This window comes from Leptopilina heterotoma, unplaced genomic scaffold (assembly GCF_015476425.1).
Source record: "Leptopilina heterotoma isolate Lh14 unplaced genomic scaffold, ASM1547642v1 Lhet_89, whole genome shotgun sequence".
Lineage (NCBI taxonomy): Eukaryota > Metazoa > Arthropoda > Insecta > Hymenoptera > Figitidae > Leptopilina > Leptopilina heterotoma.
In genome coordinates, this window is record NW_025111192.1 from 1,178,860 (window position 1) to 1,197,183 (window position 18,324).

Consider the following 18,324-nt stretch of genomic DNA (forward strand, 5'->3'; position numbering starts at 1 on the left):
AATAAATCATTTAATTGACTCCAATAAATATTATTTGATTCAATTAAATAAAAATAATAATAATTAATTATCGAGTGCGAAGCCTGATAGTCGGACCCAAGCTTGACTCGAACTACTAACAATGCGTCAACTTTCCGGAGACTAAGAATAAAAATACTGATCTTAATTAAAACATTTGAAAGGGAACAATACAATTAGAACATTAAAAAATTTTCCCTTCATGAAAATTTATTAATAAAACTTATTATTAATATTATATTTTTTCTAAATAAATAAATAAAATTTTTCTATTATTATTCTTTTTCTTCTATTATTTTATATTTTTATTTTATACAAAATTTTATACAAAACATTCATTTCATGTGCTGCTGTAATTCCGAATTTAAAACAGAAGAGTAAAATAAACTGATTGAATTTGAAAATTTAATTAAAAATTAATTACAAAAATTAATTTGGTTAATAGCGTTAGTGTGTTTTATATCCTATATATGATGGAGGTAAACACTGACGATAGCAATTTTCATTTGCTCTTTTTCAAACTGATCACGAACTACATACTTGTCATGTATTTTCCAACTTCCACCTCTGTATTTCAACAAATATATAACAATTTGAACAAATTCCTGACTGATTCTCTCTCCAAGAGCGATGAAATTGGAAAACTTTTTGTTCGTTAATTAAATTTTTTCATCGAAGATGGTTTTTATACTATATATTCACCTATAAGTATAGGTATTAATTAATTATTATTCAAATTGTCTAACAAAGCATAAAATTCACAAAGTCAACTTATTTTTTTTTATCATGCCCTGTGTTTGTAATTATGATAATATATTTTCAATTTTAGTGGCTTTTATCGATCGAGTGGAAAATGTTAATTAATCATTTTCAATTAATCATTAATTATGATCGATAAAATTGAAGCGCTTCATTCATTCCCAATGGGAAATTTACAACTGGCGTAGTACTGCGCCAGCACTGGCAGCACTGGCGGCAAGGCTGAGAGCCAGCACTGGCATGGCACTGGGATGATAACGCCGTCTGGCGCTGCCGAAGTACTGTCTGTCAGTGCTGCCAGGCAGCGCTGGCGCAGCACTGGATCAGTGCTGGCTAAAAATATTGCCGCAATAAATGCTGTATTGTTATTAATTAGTCGTAAATTAATAATTATAAATAATTTAACAACTAAATGGTAAATAATATTAATAAATATTTATTATTCATAAAATATTTCTCTTCTCAAAGAAATTGTATTAAAGATGGAGACTAACAATGGATATAGTAAATAAAGTAGAAAAAAATTGTTTATAACATTTAAAAATTAAATAATAAACAATTACAGTAAGTGTGCATTAGATTTTCATATTTTAGTACCTGACGATTGGAATCTAGAAATATCGCAAACCTATGAAAATAAACAAAATTGCTGACGAGGGGAATCGAACCTACGACCTACGGACTAACAGACTAACGCTCTAACCACTATGCTAACGACACATGTGTACATGAAAGTATTAATATCTAATCAGTATCATTCAGACATACAATTATTGAGTCAAAGATGAGAAAGAAATTGGGATACGTTAGAAATTATAAATTGAAATAAAATAAATTAAACTAAATTTTTAATAATTAAATTAAATTACTTTACTTATTGCATTTAACATTTTACGTAATTCTTAAATTATGTGGTAATTTATTAATAATTTTTTATTCCTAGTAAGAAGTATAATAGTATTTTAATAGGAACCAAATTATTATTGAGATTAAAGTTTAAATTTTGTTTATAATTTTAATTTGTTTAAATAATTTATTATTTACAAAATTAGACAATTGTGTTAAATTGTTATTATTAAATTTAATAAGAATAAAAAATGAACAACTGAAAAGTAAAATATTAATTTTTTTCAATAAATTTATATTTATAAACATTTATAAACTTTTTTTATAATTTTTTTCAAGTTTATGTCAAAAAAGCAGTGTTGGCAAAGAGCGTTGTGAACAATTTTTCTATACTCAGCCAGCACTTGCCGTCGTGGCTTGTCCAAGCTTTGGCGAAACAAAAATTCTGTACTGCGCCAGCACTGATTGTCGAAGCTCGGCTAGACTACGCCGAACAATCGTCTGAGTACTAAGCCAGTGGTGAACATCGGCACTACACTGGCATTTCCCATTGGGTTGGAAAGAATTTAGCTTATAAATTATTGAGAATATATTGTTATCAGAGTGTCAAGTAGCTTGAAAGGAATTCTTTCAAGTGAAATGATGTAATAACGATTTTAAGAGAAGCTCCTTTGAATTCGTTTATTATATTAATATAAGGCTGAATTGCAAAGTGGAGTTTGAAACATAAGATATTGCAATTTTTACAGCGAAAAAATTGTAATCTCTTATGAAAAATTATTATAGGAAAAAACTTAATCTATAGGATGAAAAATTTTTAAGAAAGGAAATAAGAAAATTCTGTCGATTATTCCTTTCTTTTAAAAATTCTCTCTTAGTTTCTAGGTACTTTGGTAGTACTTTCGTTAATTATATGCGCATAAAAAAAAATTCTGAGGGTAAAAAATATTAAAATATTTTCTCTTCACTTTGTGTGCTATTAAAAATTCTACTATAGGCGTCTTTGTTTTTCTCTCTTATGGATTGTTACGGTTCAATAATTGGCACTCTTCCATTTGTTGGTTTATCGCGAGTTCACGATGGTTATGGTTGAAACGAAAGGGAGAAAAATCAAGACAGGATTTTTTAATTTTGATTTTTTTTTTTTTTTTGATAAACTTTTTTCATTATTTTTATTTTTAATAGAAATAATTTTTGTAAAATAACTTGTTTGCCTTTTAATTTTTAGTTAGATTTTTAATTTTGACATTTTTTAGTAAACTTTTTTCACTATTTTTATTTTTACTTGAATATATTTGTAAAATATATTCTTGTTTACTTTTATGTTGTGTAAAATATGATGAATTAGAGTAAACATTACCTTTGGTAATTTAATGTATTTTCAGTTACAAATCGCATTTCGCGAATATGGAACATTTGCAGTGGGAATATTTATTCATCTTTTATGAATATTGCATAAAGCATTAGATCTTGTACAATTTAGAGAGAAAATCAGTTTTGAAGGATTATAAATATCCGACATACTGCAAGCTTTGCACTCATCTATTAAAATCTGCCATTTACTACTTTTTTCACGATTTGCTACCATTTGAATACTTTTTCTTTAGATTTGTGAAAAAAACTAAAAAGCTAAATAAAAGATACTTTTTTCTTTTTATTTACAATTTTTACTACTTCAAAATTCGCTATTAAGTTAAAATAAAAAAAAATTATCCTCTAAAATTTTTATAAAATTCTTTGAAATGATTTAATTATTTTTAAAAATTATGATAAAATTTGTTTAAATAATTATTCAATTATTTTCAATGCAATTTTTGATTAAATTCCCCTAAAAAAATTGAATTATTTTCATAAATAATAAAATTTATCACAAGAATATTTTTTAATACAATTTTAATTAAATTATTTAAAATAAATCAATTATTTATTTAAACTTTAATAAAAATTTTCGCAAAAAATCAATTATTCTCGAAAATTTTTCAACAGAAATTCAATTATTTCAAAAAATGATAATAAAATTCGTTGCAAGAATTCAATTATTTTCCACATTTTTCACAGGAATTTAATTATATCAAAAAATGATAATAAAATTCGTGACAAGAATTCAATTGTTTTTAGAAATAAAAAAGTTCTTCTTAGTATTTAAATTCTTTTTAATAAAATTTAAATGTAAATTCCTCGAAAAATGTTATTTTTTAGAAATTTTCTTAAAATTCTTCGAAAGGATTCAATTATTTTTACAAGGAATAAAATTTTTCACAGTATCTTAACTATTTAAAGAATTATAATAAAATTCATTGCAATAATTCAAGTATTTTCATAATCAGAAAAATTCTTTGCAGGATTTCATTTATTTTTAATAATATTATATTTTAATATTTAATATTATATTTTAATATTTTAATATTATTTTTTTAGAAATTTTATTAAAATTCTTCGAAAGAATTCAATTGTTTCTACAAAGAATAAAATTTTTCACACAAACTTAATTATTTAGAAAATTATAATAAAATTCATTGCAAGAATTAAAGTATTTTCATAATCAGAATAATTCTTCGCAGGATTTCATTTATTTTGAATAAAATTTTTTAATAATTCCTTAAAATATATTATTTTTTAGAAATTTGATTAAATTCTTTGAAAGAATTCAATTATAAGGAATATTCAATTATTAAATAAATTATTTATTTTTACATTTAAATAATTAAATTTTTGTAGAACTTTCAATTCTCACTTGAAATATAAATCAGTTAATATTTTAGATTATAATTGCGAATGTTAGAAGCTTTGTAGTATGAATTTTTGGAAATAATTAAATTTTAAAGGATTTTTAAATTGATATCGTTGAAAGTTTTAATTGTTGTGAAACTGCACAATACTTGCATATATTGAAATATCTATTTGAAAAGTTTATTAATTTAATATTTTCCTAATAAAACTATTAAAGTTTTGAATGTAATTTAATTTAGAAATTATAGTAAAAATTAGTCTTTTGAAAAAATTAATTAAAATTTTTTGAAAATAGTTACAATTCTCGTAAAAATTAAAAAAAAAACCTAATTAAATTTTTAAATTTTGTCAATTTAAATTAATTTGATTTTTTTACTTTTTCAAATTTTTTTCAAATATAATCGTATTTTTGAAGAATTTTAATTAAAAATTTGGAAAATAATTGGATTTTAGAAAAATTGAGAATTGAAGTTATTTCCAGGACATAAGAAAAAAGTGAATATTTATTATATTGTTATTTATTTTGTCTTATTGAGTAACATTTATAATGACTTAATTGATGGTAATTTATTTTCAAATTGTCTGCTTCTAATTTAGGATAATTTCCCCTTTAAAGCAATTTTTAAATCTTATAGAGAATATTGGGGGGTTTAAAATTTCATGGAAGAGTTATTGACACCAACTTTATGTACTGTACCTTAATAACCAGGATTACAGTCCCCTTTTTCTTCTTTTTTCCCCCTTTTTACCCCATGTGCACTCTCCCACTTTTCCAATTTTTTCTAGACTAAAAAAAAAATAAAAACTAATAATTTTTTCAGTTCTGTGTAGTACAAAGAATGTTTATAATCTATTTTGCCTCGTGAACCATATAATATTTTGTGTTTTTAATACATATAGGAGGTCAATTTTTTCCGAATCTTTTTTTCTCCGTTTTTCCTTCGTCTTTTTAAGAACAATATTTTTCTTTTATATTTTACTCCTTTCATTGTTTGAACTTGTCCACATTTATGTCAGCTTTTTTACGCTTGTTATACTTTTATTTTTCTTTTATATTTACTTTCTCGCCTTTACACGTCTGTTATGTGTCGCTTTTATTCCTTTCATAATTTATTTTTAAATAATATAACTCTTACTTTTATTGAGTATTATTTTTTAAATAGTATATTTTTAATAGTATATTTTTTTAATAGTATATTTTTAAGTAGTAAATTTTTTAAGTTGTATATTTTTAAGTACTACATTTTTTAAGTATTAAAATTTAAAATATGTGTTAAAAAAATTTAGAATTCGCTTTAAAATTTTTAACAGTGATTTTTCTGTTCAAGAAAACACTATTTCAATGAGAGAAAATAACAAAACCAATTCCTAAGAGAATTTTCTTATAATATTTGGAAAGAAAACTGCTTTCATAAATTATGATCTCAAAAGGACTAGAAAATGCTCTTAAATTCTTTTTAACTTGAATCAGCAAGACACTTCTTATTTCGAACAATCTTTTTAATGGAAAATATTTCATAGTTTTTATCGATTAAGCAGTCAATTCGGGTAATAAATAATAAATTCAGCTAATAAAATAATTTTTCCCTATAATTGGTAAAGTTACTCATCACAGTAAAAAGAAAGTCTTACTTTAAGAAAACAAAGCAGTATTTTAATTGAACATATAATTATAATTGAAAATAATTTTTCTAATTAGAAAAAGCAACATTTTGCGAGCATTTTGTGAATAAAATTGAAATTAAAAAAGTAATTAAAATATCGTCGTTCATCTGAACGTTCTAAACTTTAGTGACATCTTCAGTAATAGTAAAATATAAATGGTGTAGAGGAAATAAAATTTTAACTTTCTGTATTTTTAAAAAATAAAGTATTTAACGAGCAAGAGGGATGAAAAGAAAAGAAATGCTTCCGTCTCACAGGAAACATTTTCGGGATGTAAGTGTTTGTGCGAATTCACAAATATACTCCCACAACTCCTTTGTAGATAAGCAGATGAGCTTAAGGTTCTCTTATTGTAACTTGCGCTTCATCTAAGATACGATCTTGCTTTTTCTACTTCAAAATGGTGACAAAAAAAAAATCAAAATCCGAATTAATCTTGTGACTCCAAAGAGAGGAAATTATTATTTTTTTTATATTTTTTTTAATTAAAGATCGTAAAATAAAAAAAGTGTTGCAAAAGAATGTAGACAATTAAGTGGTTTCTGTCATTCTAATAAATAGCTTGCATACCAAATTACCATGTAATTATTTGTGGTTAATTTGCAAAATTTAATTACAACCCGCATTAATAATATCTGAAACTGTCGCACACAGTCTCCATAACATATCTTATTGCATAGTTTTGATCTGATATAACAATTCAAGTTATGAGAATTATACTAATCCACAACTGATACTGATAATTTCTAGAACTTAATATTGTGAAGTAAAGTTCAATTATTAAACGCTAATTATAAAATAATAATTAAAAATATACACTTTTATAATTAATTATAATTAAATTATAAATATAAATAATTATTATCAATTATAAATAAATTTAATATTAATGGCTACGTAATCTACTAAAATTTACTACTTACTATACTTTTTTTAAATTTGTAACACTAAAAGCTACTTTTTTCTTTTTTATTGGCAATTTTGAATTTTCACTACTTTCAATTATAAATTAATATTTAATTAATTTATTAAATAATATTAAATATTATTAAATAATATTAAATATTATTAAACAATAATAATTGTATTAATAAATACAAAAATTATTCTCGAAAATTTAAATAAAATTCTTAGAAACCATTCAATAAATAAATAATAGAATTTTCTTCGCAGGAATTCAATTATTTTCAATACAAAATTGACAATTGTAATTAAATTCCTCGAAAGATTTCAATCATTTTCAAAATTTTTCTTAAAAAATGCTTCGAAAAAGTTAAATTCTTTCTAAAGCTTGTAATAAAATTCTTTGCAAGAATTCAATTATTTTCACAAATGATTAAATTTTTCAGAAGAATTTAATTATTTCAAAAAATTTATTATAAAATTTGTTGCAAGAATTCAATTATTTTCCTAAATAGATAAATTCGTTACAGGATTTCAATTAATTTAAATAAAATTGATACAATTTTAAATTATTTCATTGAAAAATATTAGTATTTTTATAAATTTTATTAATATTCTTCAAAATCAAAAGAAATCAATTATTTTCAAAAATTGTGGTAAAATTTGTTTATAAGAATTTAATTATTTTCAATAAAGTTTTTATCAAATTTCCCCAAAAAATTCAATTATTATCATAAATATTATAAATATAAATAAATTGAATATTATAAATATTATCATAAATTCTTCGCAGGGTTTCAATTAATTTTGATACAATTGAAAATTATTTCATTGAAAAATGCAAATTTTTAAAAATTTTATTAAAATTCTTCAAAAGAAATCAATTAATTTGAAAAATTATGATACAATTTGTTTATAAGAATTTAATTATTTTCAATACAATTTTTATCGAATTTCCCAAAAAAAATCCAATTCTTCGCAGGACTTTCGCAGAATATTTTTTAGAAATTTTATTAAAATTCTTCAAAAGGAATCAATTATTTAAAAAAAATAGTGATCAAATTTTTTGTAAGAATTCAATTTTAAATATTACTTGTACTATAAATTAATTTCAGTTAATATTTCAGATAAATAATTGAATATTTCAAGCGTTGCAGTATGAATATTTTTAGAAATAATTAATTTGAAAAATATTTAAATTAATATCTTTGGAAATTTTAATTTGTTGTGAAAATGTAGAAATATTTAAATGTTCAATTTAATTTATTTTTTTTTCTAAAAAAAAAGTTTTGAATAATTTTATTTATAAAGTTTCAAAATATAATAATTGAATTTTAAAAGAATTACAATTTTAATAATAAGTTCAATAAGTTTATTTTTATATTTAAAATTTTAATTTCTGTGGACTAATAAAGAATAAGTATTCGAAAATAATTATTTAACAAAAAGTATTCAAGTTTTAAATAATTTAATGTCGAAGAATTCTAACTAAGAATTTGTATAAATAATTGAATTTTAGAAAAATTTAGAATTGAAATTATTTCCAGGATAAGAAAGAAAGGGAATATTTTTTATGGAATTCAGGGAAGTACAGAATAAAATTTTTGTGAATTTTGCAAATTAATCAAAAACGAGATTTTTTAGTCGTCAAACCTAATTTTTTAGGTACCTTTTTTTTGTTACTTTTTTAAAATTAATTATCGACTGCGAAGCCTGATATTATTCTAACTATAAAATAATAAAAAAAGAACAATTTCGTTTCGGAAATTGTGGTATATAATTATAAATAAATTAGTTTAATTACAATTTCAAATTTAAGCAGTTAAATACCAAAATACCACTTTCAAAACCTAAAAGTGAAACAAGAATTAGGTACTTAAAAGTAATAATAGTAAACTAAAATGTGGAAATTCATGTTCCCTTAGTCTGCACATTTCGTTGTACCCTTTCAGGCTCTCAACTTCCGGGTGCTTAATGTTAGTGGCGCAAGTATAGGCAATGCAAAATAACATTAGTCGACAAAAAGCCAGTCTTAGAATAAAATTAGAATATAATAAAATAAATAATTAACTAAATTCTCAATTTCACCACTCTAGAAAATTATATTAACAAAAAACACTGATTCTTTTAAAAATTCAACTCCTTTTACAATTTCTATTATTTTTGATTGGCAATTTTTTTCACACACTTTTTTATGATTCTGAATAATCGATAGTATGCATTTTAAAAATTTTTTATTTTTGCATAGTGATGCATGTCGAATAAATAGATGTCGTTTTTCCACCCTTTCATAAAAAGAAATGAAAAAAAAACTATAAAAATCAATATTTGTTTAAATTGTTGTTTTGATGATGTGTTCGACTTTAATCTTTGCAAAAAGAAAATTCTGAAATGAATAAAAACCATTTTTTTTTCAGTTTTATTAATTGGGAATATTTTTTTAAAACAAAGAATGACGGGGAAAAAAAATTGTCTATGTCAATAATGTAAATTTCGATGGGTTTAAATTTCACAAGTGCACTTAAAGTAGAATTCAAATTCTGCTTTAAATATTTATATTGGATTGATAAAATTGAACTCTAATATAAATGGAAAAGATTTAGAAAACTAACAGATTTTTCAATAAAAATTGCTTATTAATAAGTTCAATCTGCTTTTTGATTATTTTTTTCTTTTCTGGAATTTAATAATATTTTTGTAAATAAAATTTTTTAATATAAAATAATATTAAAAATGTAAAAATCAAAAAGTTTTAAAAGTGTAAAAAAATGCACTTAAATTATATTTTTGTATTATTTTAATAAAAATAATAAAATAAATAAAATTAATTTGCAATTCTGTTTTTCTTCAGGTAATACACGGTGTACACATTGAACATAAACACGAAATAATGAAGCGTAGCATCAGTCAGCCTCTTAGAATTCTACTTTCCTATGATGAGAGTGTCTTTCGGTGAGTACTTTAAAATTATTTATTATTTATTTCGTTTAGTTTCAAGTATTTACATTTTTATTTTTTATCCTTAATTTTTTTTAATTTAAAAAATTTTTTTGCCAGTGAAATTAAGGAAATTGAGACTTTTTTCGATTTATTTTCAAAAATTGCGACTTTTTCGATTTTTCTTCCAAATATTCCAACAAAATACTACATTTTTTTAAGTATAAAATGCAACTTATATCGATTTTTAAAGTGCGAAAAATAACTATAAACAAATTTTTCACAAATTATTTTTGAATCACTTTTTTAAGATATAATTAAATTTTCCTTTATCTATAATAAAAATCTTTTTGAATAATTGAAATTTTCTAAAATTTAATTGAAAATAATTAATTTTTTTCAAGTATTTTGTCACAATTTTGGAAAATCAACTTTTGAAGAGTTTTAATAGCAAATATGGAAAATAATTGAATCACTAAAAATTTTAATGAAAAATCTTTAAATATAAAATTTAAAAATAAAAATTAATGAAAATTAGCTTCTAATTTTGTTAAAATTCAATATTTTCAATATTTTCAATTAGGGGAGACGGGGGTAAACCCGCTCACTTTTTTCAGATCGGCTAAAATCTAGGAAATTATTTTCTAAATCCAAGTTAATTTATATCATTTGAAAGCTTATAATTTCTACTAAAAAAATAAAAAAGAGTTTTTTATTTATCTTTTTAGTTTTAGTTAGAGAATCTTTTTAATAAACATATACCAAATGTCGAAATCAAAATTTTCCAGGGTAAACCAGCTCACTTTATCTTTTCAAGACGGAACAGTTTTATTTTTTAAATATTAAAGTTCGTCTTATTCCCGTCGTAAGTATGATTTATTATTGATAATTTATGAGTTATATAAACAATTCTATAAACAACAAATTGGTTTAATAAATAATGAACATAGATTTCATGTATTACAACTATGGATTTAAATAGTGTTGTATTTTATTAAGAGAAAGTGAAATGTAGTTACAATTTTGGTTTTAATAAGTCATAAATTGTGTTATTGTTGAAATATAATACGTGAAATTATTTTATTCTAAATTTTAAATTTAAAACTAAGTGAGCGGCTTAACCCCGACTTCACGTGAGCGACTTTACCCCGAGTGTATTCCTCACATTTCAGAATAAATTTAATTAAATCTTTTTAAAATAAGACAAAACTATATATGTACTTCGAAGAAGAAAATCCAATAGCAACAAAAAAAGTTTGCCAGATAAATTAAGACTCAAAAATAATGATCGAAAAACTTAAAAATACAAAATACGTTTTTTTTCTGACACCTCTAAAAACATTTGATCGTCTCTGATTCTATGTTGAATTCATGAAACTAAACGAAAGTTCGTTAATATAAGCTGAATGTTAAGTACTATTCACAGTTACCAATATCTCCATCTTAAGTTGAGTTCATAGCGTAAAATCGCTAGTGAGCGGGTTTACCCTGTGAGCGGGTTTACCCCAGTCTCCCCTACATATTTCCGAAAATTTAAATACACACAAAAAATAATATTTTTGAAATTATTTTTATCATTTTAGAGAAAAAAATCATTATTTAATTAAAAATTCATCGAAAGATTAATTAGTTTTTTTTAAATTATATACAAAAATTCTTTTAAGAAATTCAATTATTTTCCAAAAATTACGTTAAAATATTTTTAAAAACTAATTCTTAGAATAATTTTATCAAAATTTTTCGATTCAAATATCTTTGAAAAAATAAAAATTTTCAAAAATTTATTTTTTGAGACTTATTAAAAAATTATAAATATTTATAATTAAAATTCTTTAAAATCTTGATTATTTTTATTTATATTTTTCAAAAATTCAATTATTTTTAAAAGATTTTATCAAATTTCAATTGTTTAGACATTTTTCAATTGTATATAATTAAAAAATACTATTTTCTTTCAAAAATTATTGCAAAATATTTTTTAAAAAATTAATTCTAAGAATTTCTTTATTATAAATTTTTGAAAATATTTTACCCTAATAACTTAAGGAAAAAACACGGACTCCAAATAAATTATTATTATTATTATAAAAAATTGAGTTTCTGTATTTAAATAATTGAATTCTAGAAGAACGTTCGAAAAATTATTTGAAATAATTGATTTAGAAATTAAGTTTAGTTAAAAATTGTAGAAAATAATTCAATTCACCTAGGGTTATAAATTATATTTTTTAGAAATTATATTAAAATTCATAAATTTTACTCATTATCCGTAAACTTTCATATTTTCATGTAAAAAAGAATTTTGTCAGGGAAAATAATTTTAATGTCGGTAAATTGTCAGGGTAATGTCAGGGGAATTGATAATTAGAAAATTGTGACGGCTCGGTAAAACTAGCGACCCGCCGGCCGCCAGCCATCAGAAGAATCCAAAGGCGCCAACACACATAGTAGCACGATGTCCCTATACGGTTCAATCAACACAAAAACAACTGTTACAGTTTATAGAAAAAATTGCAATAGTCACATTCTAAAAAGCAATAAATCCCCCTTTAATTTGTGACCAAGAAATAAACATTTGGTCTAAAATTGTTCGAGTTATGATTTTTTTTTGAACTTTTTTTCCAATTTTCGTTTTTCTGATACGGGCGGGTGGGGACGCTGGCTATCAAAATTTTTTTAAACATATTGTAATTGGTCCAGTGACAAGAAGCATTAATCCCTCTTTAATTTGCGACCAAGAAACAAGAATTTGGTCAAAAATTAATCGAGTTATGAATTTTTTTTTAAACTTTTTTTCCAATTTTCGTTTTTCTGATACGGGCGGGTGGGGACGCTGGCTATCAAAAATTTTTTAAACTTATTCTTATTGGTCCAATGACAAGAAGGATCAATCCCTCTTTAATTTGTGACCAAGAAATAAACATTTGGTCTAAAATTGTTCGAGTTATGAATTTTTTTTGAACTTTTTTTCCAATTTTCGTTTTTCTGATACGGGCGGGTGGGGACGCAGCTATCAAAAATTTTTTAAACTTTATCTTATTGATCCAATGACAAGAAGCATTAATCGCTCTTTAATTTGCGACCAAGAAACAAGAAATTGGTCGAAAATTGATCGAGTTATGAATTTTTTTTGAACTTTTTTTCCAATTTTCGTTTTTCTGATACGGGCGGGTGGGGACGCTGGCTATCAAAAATTTTTTAAACATATTGTAATTGGTCCAATGACAAGAAGGATCAATCCCTCTTTAATTTGTGACCAAGAAATAAACATTTGGTCTAAAATTGTTCGAGTTATGAATTTTTTTTGAACTTTTTTTCCAATTTTCGTTTTTCTGATACGGGCGGGTGGGGACGCAGCTATCAAAAATTTTTTAAACTTTATCTTATTGATCCAATGACAAGAAGCATTAATCGCTCTTTAATTTGCGACCAAGAAACAAGAATTTGGTCGAAAATTGATCGAGTTATGAATTTTTTTTGAACTTTTTTTCCAATTTTCGTTTTTCTGATACGGGCGGGTGGGGACGCTGGCTATCAAAAATTTTTTAAACTTATTCTTATTGATCCAATGACAAGAAGCATTAATCGCTCTTTAATTTGCGACCAAGAAACAAGAATTTGGTCGAAAATTGATCGAGTTATGAATTTTTTTTGAACTTTTTTTCCAATTTTCGTTTTTCTGATACGGGCGGGTGGGGACGCTGGCTATCAAAAATTTTTTAAACTTTATCTTATTGATCCAATGACAAGAAGCATTAATCGCTCTTTAATTTGTGACCAAGAAATAAACATTTGGTCTAAAATTGTTCGAGTTATGAATTTTTTTTGAACTTTTTTTCCAATTTTCGTTTTTCTGATACGGGCGGGTGGGGACGCAGCTATCAAAAATTTTTTAAACTTTATCTTATTGATCCAATGACAAGAAGCATTAATCGCTCTTTAATTTGCGACCAAGAAACAAGAAATTGGTCGAAAATTGATCGAGTTATGAATTTTTTTTGAACTTTTTTTCCAATTTTCGTTTTTCTGATACGGGCGGGTGGGGACGCTGGCTATCAAAAATTTTTTAAACATATTGTAATTGGTCCAATGACAAGAAGCATTAATCCCTCTTTAATTTGCGACCAAGAAACAAGAATTTGGTCAAAAATTGATCGAGTTATGAATTTTTTTTTAACTTTTTTTCCAATTTTCGTTTTTCTGATACGGGCGGGTGGGGACGCTGGCTATCAAAAATTTTTTAAACTTATTCTTATTGGTCCAATGACAAGAAGCATTAATCGCTCTTTAATTTGCGACCAAGAAACAAGAATTTGGTCAAAAATTGTTCGAGTTATGAATTTTTTTTGAACTTTTTTTCCAATTTTCGTTTTTCTGATACGGGCGGGTGAGGACGCTGGCTATCAAAAATTTTTTAAACATATTGTAATTGGTCCAATGACAAGAAGCATTAATCCCTCTTTAATTTGCGACCAAGAAACAAGAATTTGGTCAAAAATTGATCGAGTTATGAATTTTTTTTGAACTTTTTTTCCAATTTTCGTTTTTCTGATACGGGCGGGTGGGGACGCTGGCTATCAAAATTTTTTTAAACATATTGTAATTGGTCCAGTGACAAGAAGCATTAATCCCTCTTTAATTTGCGACCAAGAAACAAGAATTTGGTCAAAAATTGATCGAGTTATGAATTTTTTTTGAACTTTTTTTCCAATTTTCGTTTTTCTGATACGGGCGGGTGGGGACGCTGGCTATCAAAAATTTTTTAAACATATTGTAATTGGTCCAATGACAAGAAGCATTAATCCCTCTTTAATTTGCGGCCAAGAAACAAGAATTTGGTCAAAAATTGATCGAGTTATGAATTTTTTTTGAACTTTTTTTCCAATTTTCGTTTTTCTGATACGGGCGGGTGGGGACGCTGGCTATCAAAAATTTTTTAAACATATTGTAATTGGTCCAATGACAAGAAGCATTAATCCCTCTTTAATTTGCGACCAAGAAACAAGAATTTGGTCAAAAATTGATCGAGTTATGAATTTTTTTTGAACTTTTTTTCCAATTTTCGTTTTTCTGATACGGGCGGGTGGGGACGCTGGCTATCAAAAATTTTTTAAACTTATTCTTATTGGTCCAATGACAAGAAGGATCAATCCCTCTTTAATTTGTGACCAAGAAATAAACATTTGGTCTAAAATTGTTCGAGTTATGAATTTTTTTTGAACTTTTTTTCCAATTTTCGTTTTTCTGATACGGGCGGGTGGGGACGCTGGCTATTAAAAATTTTTTTAACTTTATCTTATTGATCCAATGACAAGAAGCATTAATCGCTCTTTAATTTGCGACCAAGAAACAAGAATTTGGTCGAAAATTGATCGAGTTATGAATTTTTTTTGAACTTTTCCATTAAAAAATGATAAAAATTTTATAGTTTTTTTAAGAATATTAATAATTGAGACAAAAAATATCAATATCCTTAGAAAATCTGAATTTCAGTTTCTAATGAGAACAGCCGAGCAGTAGAAACGATATAAATACTTTTTTTTATTTTACCTTATCTTTAAAGATCGATAATTTACTTTATTGAATATTGATAATAAGAGTAATAAAATAATTTATAAATAAATTGGTTTGCAATTAATTAATTTAATTAAATATCGCTTTCACAGAAGCTTAAATTTAGCAATAATATTAAAAAGTATATTTCTTTTAATGAGATCCTGTTGATTAAACGAACATGTAAACATTTACTGTGGTTTATATGTATGATATATCAAATGTCATGGCAATCATCAAAGTGGAAACGTTATTTATATAATTTTATTAATTTACCATTGAATAAATATTTGATTTCTTCTTTCTAATTTCAATCCTTTTTTCTGGTTAATTAGTCAAAGTTTGCTAATGATGCTTCCAAGTATTTTTTTTTCTATTAAAATATGTAAATTTTATAAAAAAAAATTAAAAAGTCTAAAGACTTTTTTACTATTGATAAAATGCCTAACCGCTAATTATTATTTGATGATTATTGATTACGGTGATTATTTGATGATTTAGAGAGATAAACTCGTCTCTCTAAATCGGAATTACTGCGAGTAGAAATAATGCTGTGACTAAAATTGTCATTTATTTTCATGGGCTTTAATTAAAAAAATTAAATTAATTAAATTAAAATTAACGAAAGTTAATTTTACTTTTATTAACAATAGTTAATTTTATTTTTATTAATAAAAGTTAATTTTATTTTCATTAACAATAGTTAATTTTATTTTCATTAACAAAAGTTAATTTTATTTTTATTAATAAAAGTTAATTTTATTTTTATTAACAAAATTTAATTTTATTTTCATTAACAAAAGTTAATTCTATTTTCATTAACAAAAGTTAATTTTATTTTTATTAACAAAAGTTAATTTTAATTTGATTGGAAAAAGTTTCTATTCATCTGATATTGTTCAAAACTTTAGGGATTTTAGAAAACTTTAGGAAACTTTGTGAAACTTTAGAAAATAGAGGGAAATAAATTCCACTGACAATTAGTATAAAATTTCAGAGAATTAATAAAGTAAAATTATTACTAAATCATTTGGAGCAGGATTTCATCTCGTTTCGTTATGGGAACTTTCATTAATTCAAATTTCGAGAGTAGTTTCGTTATAGGTCATTGAGAAATTAGGAAAATAAGTGGTATTGTCTAGCTAAAATGTAAAGTCCGCTGCTCTCAGTCAGAGAAATGCCTGAATCACCACTTTCTGCTATTACAAACACTTTGCAACCCTTGCACAATTGCTCATTGCATTAAAGTTTAACCGTTTTTGGGTGATTCACCATTCAGTAAAAACACTTTGAAATTTTGGCATGCTACAACGAGAACGACTTTTTATGATGCTTCGTGTCATTCTCCACTGTAATTCTACATTTCATGAAATTCGCATATTACGATTGCCAAGTTTTTTTTTCTTCATCTTTCTATATATGTCTGATAGTAATTTACTTTTGTAATTTTCAGAATTGCTCCTCGCTAGCAAACGCATTTCACCGTGAATTCTTGTAATATTTATTTTTCTTATAATAATGTCGTGTATTCGTAGTAAAAAAAATCTACTAAAACCTACTAAAACTATCTTCATGTTTTATAGTTGTGAAAAATTTAATTTATATTTTTTAAATAAAATGTTCTCTTATTTGACTAGGACTGGTTATATTTTTTTGTCAGTAATTGGTCCGTAATTTTTCATTTTTGGTCCGTAGAGTCCGTATTTTTAAATACTCTCACTGGTTCGAGCTCTGATTATTCTGTCAAAACATTTTCAAAATTTAATTATTTTCAATACCTACTATTTTAATTTAAAAATTTGCCAAAAGAATTCAATTATTTAAAAAAAGTTTTTATATAAAGTTCTTTGCAAGCATTCAATTATTTTTATGGATAATTAACTATAAAGGCTAAAGGAATTGAAAATTTGAGTGAAATTTTGAATTCCTTTAGTTAATTATGGGGAAAGATTTCAAGGAATATGTACACGCTCGTGACTGGGTTCGTTTTCGCGATGCTTAGCGATGGCAGACGTTATCGTGACCTTCTGCATATAATAATAATCGAACACCATTTTATCATTGACGTGAGAAAAGGTCGTCCACCTACGCGAGAAAGACAACATTAACTATGTTAGGGAAGTGAATGAACGCTATTACAACTCCATAAGTATTACAAGGTTGCACTTTTAGCGTGTGCGAAAGTACAGGTTGCTTCCATCAAGCAACAATTGACGATCTGTGTGAACCATTTGCAATTTATGCAATTATTATACCTTTCCAATGAAACAAACGTATGTATGCAGTCATATATGTACTGTTAAACATTATTGAAGATAGGTCAAAGAACCTCTTTCAATTTGCACGGCTTATTATGTTAATTGATTTCTCGATATCATATTCAAATACATACTTGTAAAATGTATATCTTTATATTATTTATTATTATGATTAAACTTTAGATTATTATTTGTATTTTAAATAATTATCTTCTTTTTAAAAGTCATGCATGTTTTTATTATTCTTAGAAATTAGCGAGCTATTACAGGCCTCGTACTCATTTACTAAAACCTACTATAGTATACTACCTACTATACTATTTACCTACCTACCTATGTTCTAGCTACTATTTGGGTACTTTTTTACGATTTCAGCCATTAAAAGCAAATATTACTGCTGTTTTTGAAAATTTCCACTACTTTAAATTCGTTAATACTAGAAATCAAAAAACTATTCTCAAAAATTATAATCAAATTCTTTAAAACGATTCAATTATTTTCAAAAAATATTCGAAATTCAATTATTTTCAATATCTACAGTATTTTTAGAAAATTTCGCAAAAGAATTACATTATTTTAAAAAAATTAATAAAACTTCGTCCAAAATTCAATTATTTTTAGAAATAATAAAATTCCCACAGGCATTCAATTAATT

General features: G+C 24.4%; 1 protein-coding gene across 1 annotated transcript in view; it reads left to right on the plus strand.

Annotated features, from left to right (window-relative positions):
* Positions 1-18,324, plus strand: part of LOC122511670 (leishmanolysin-like peptidase) — a 107,697-nt gene that overhangs the window by 43,238 nt on the left and 46,135 nt on the right. The window contains exon 2 of the mRNA XM_043627073.1: positions 9,773-9,873. Within this exon, the coding sequence (XP_043483008.1) occupies positions 9,773-9,873 (101 nt within the window). The remainder of the gene's footprint in view (positions 1-9,772; positions 9,874-18,324) is intronic.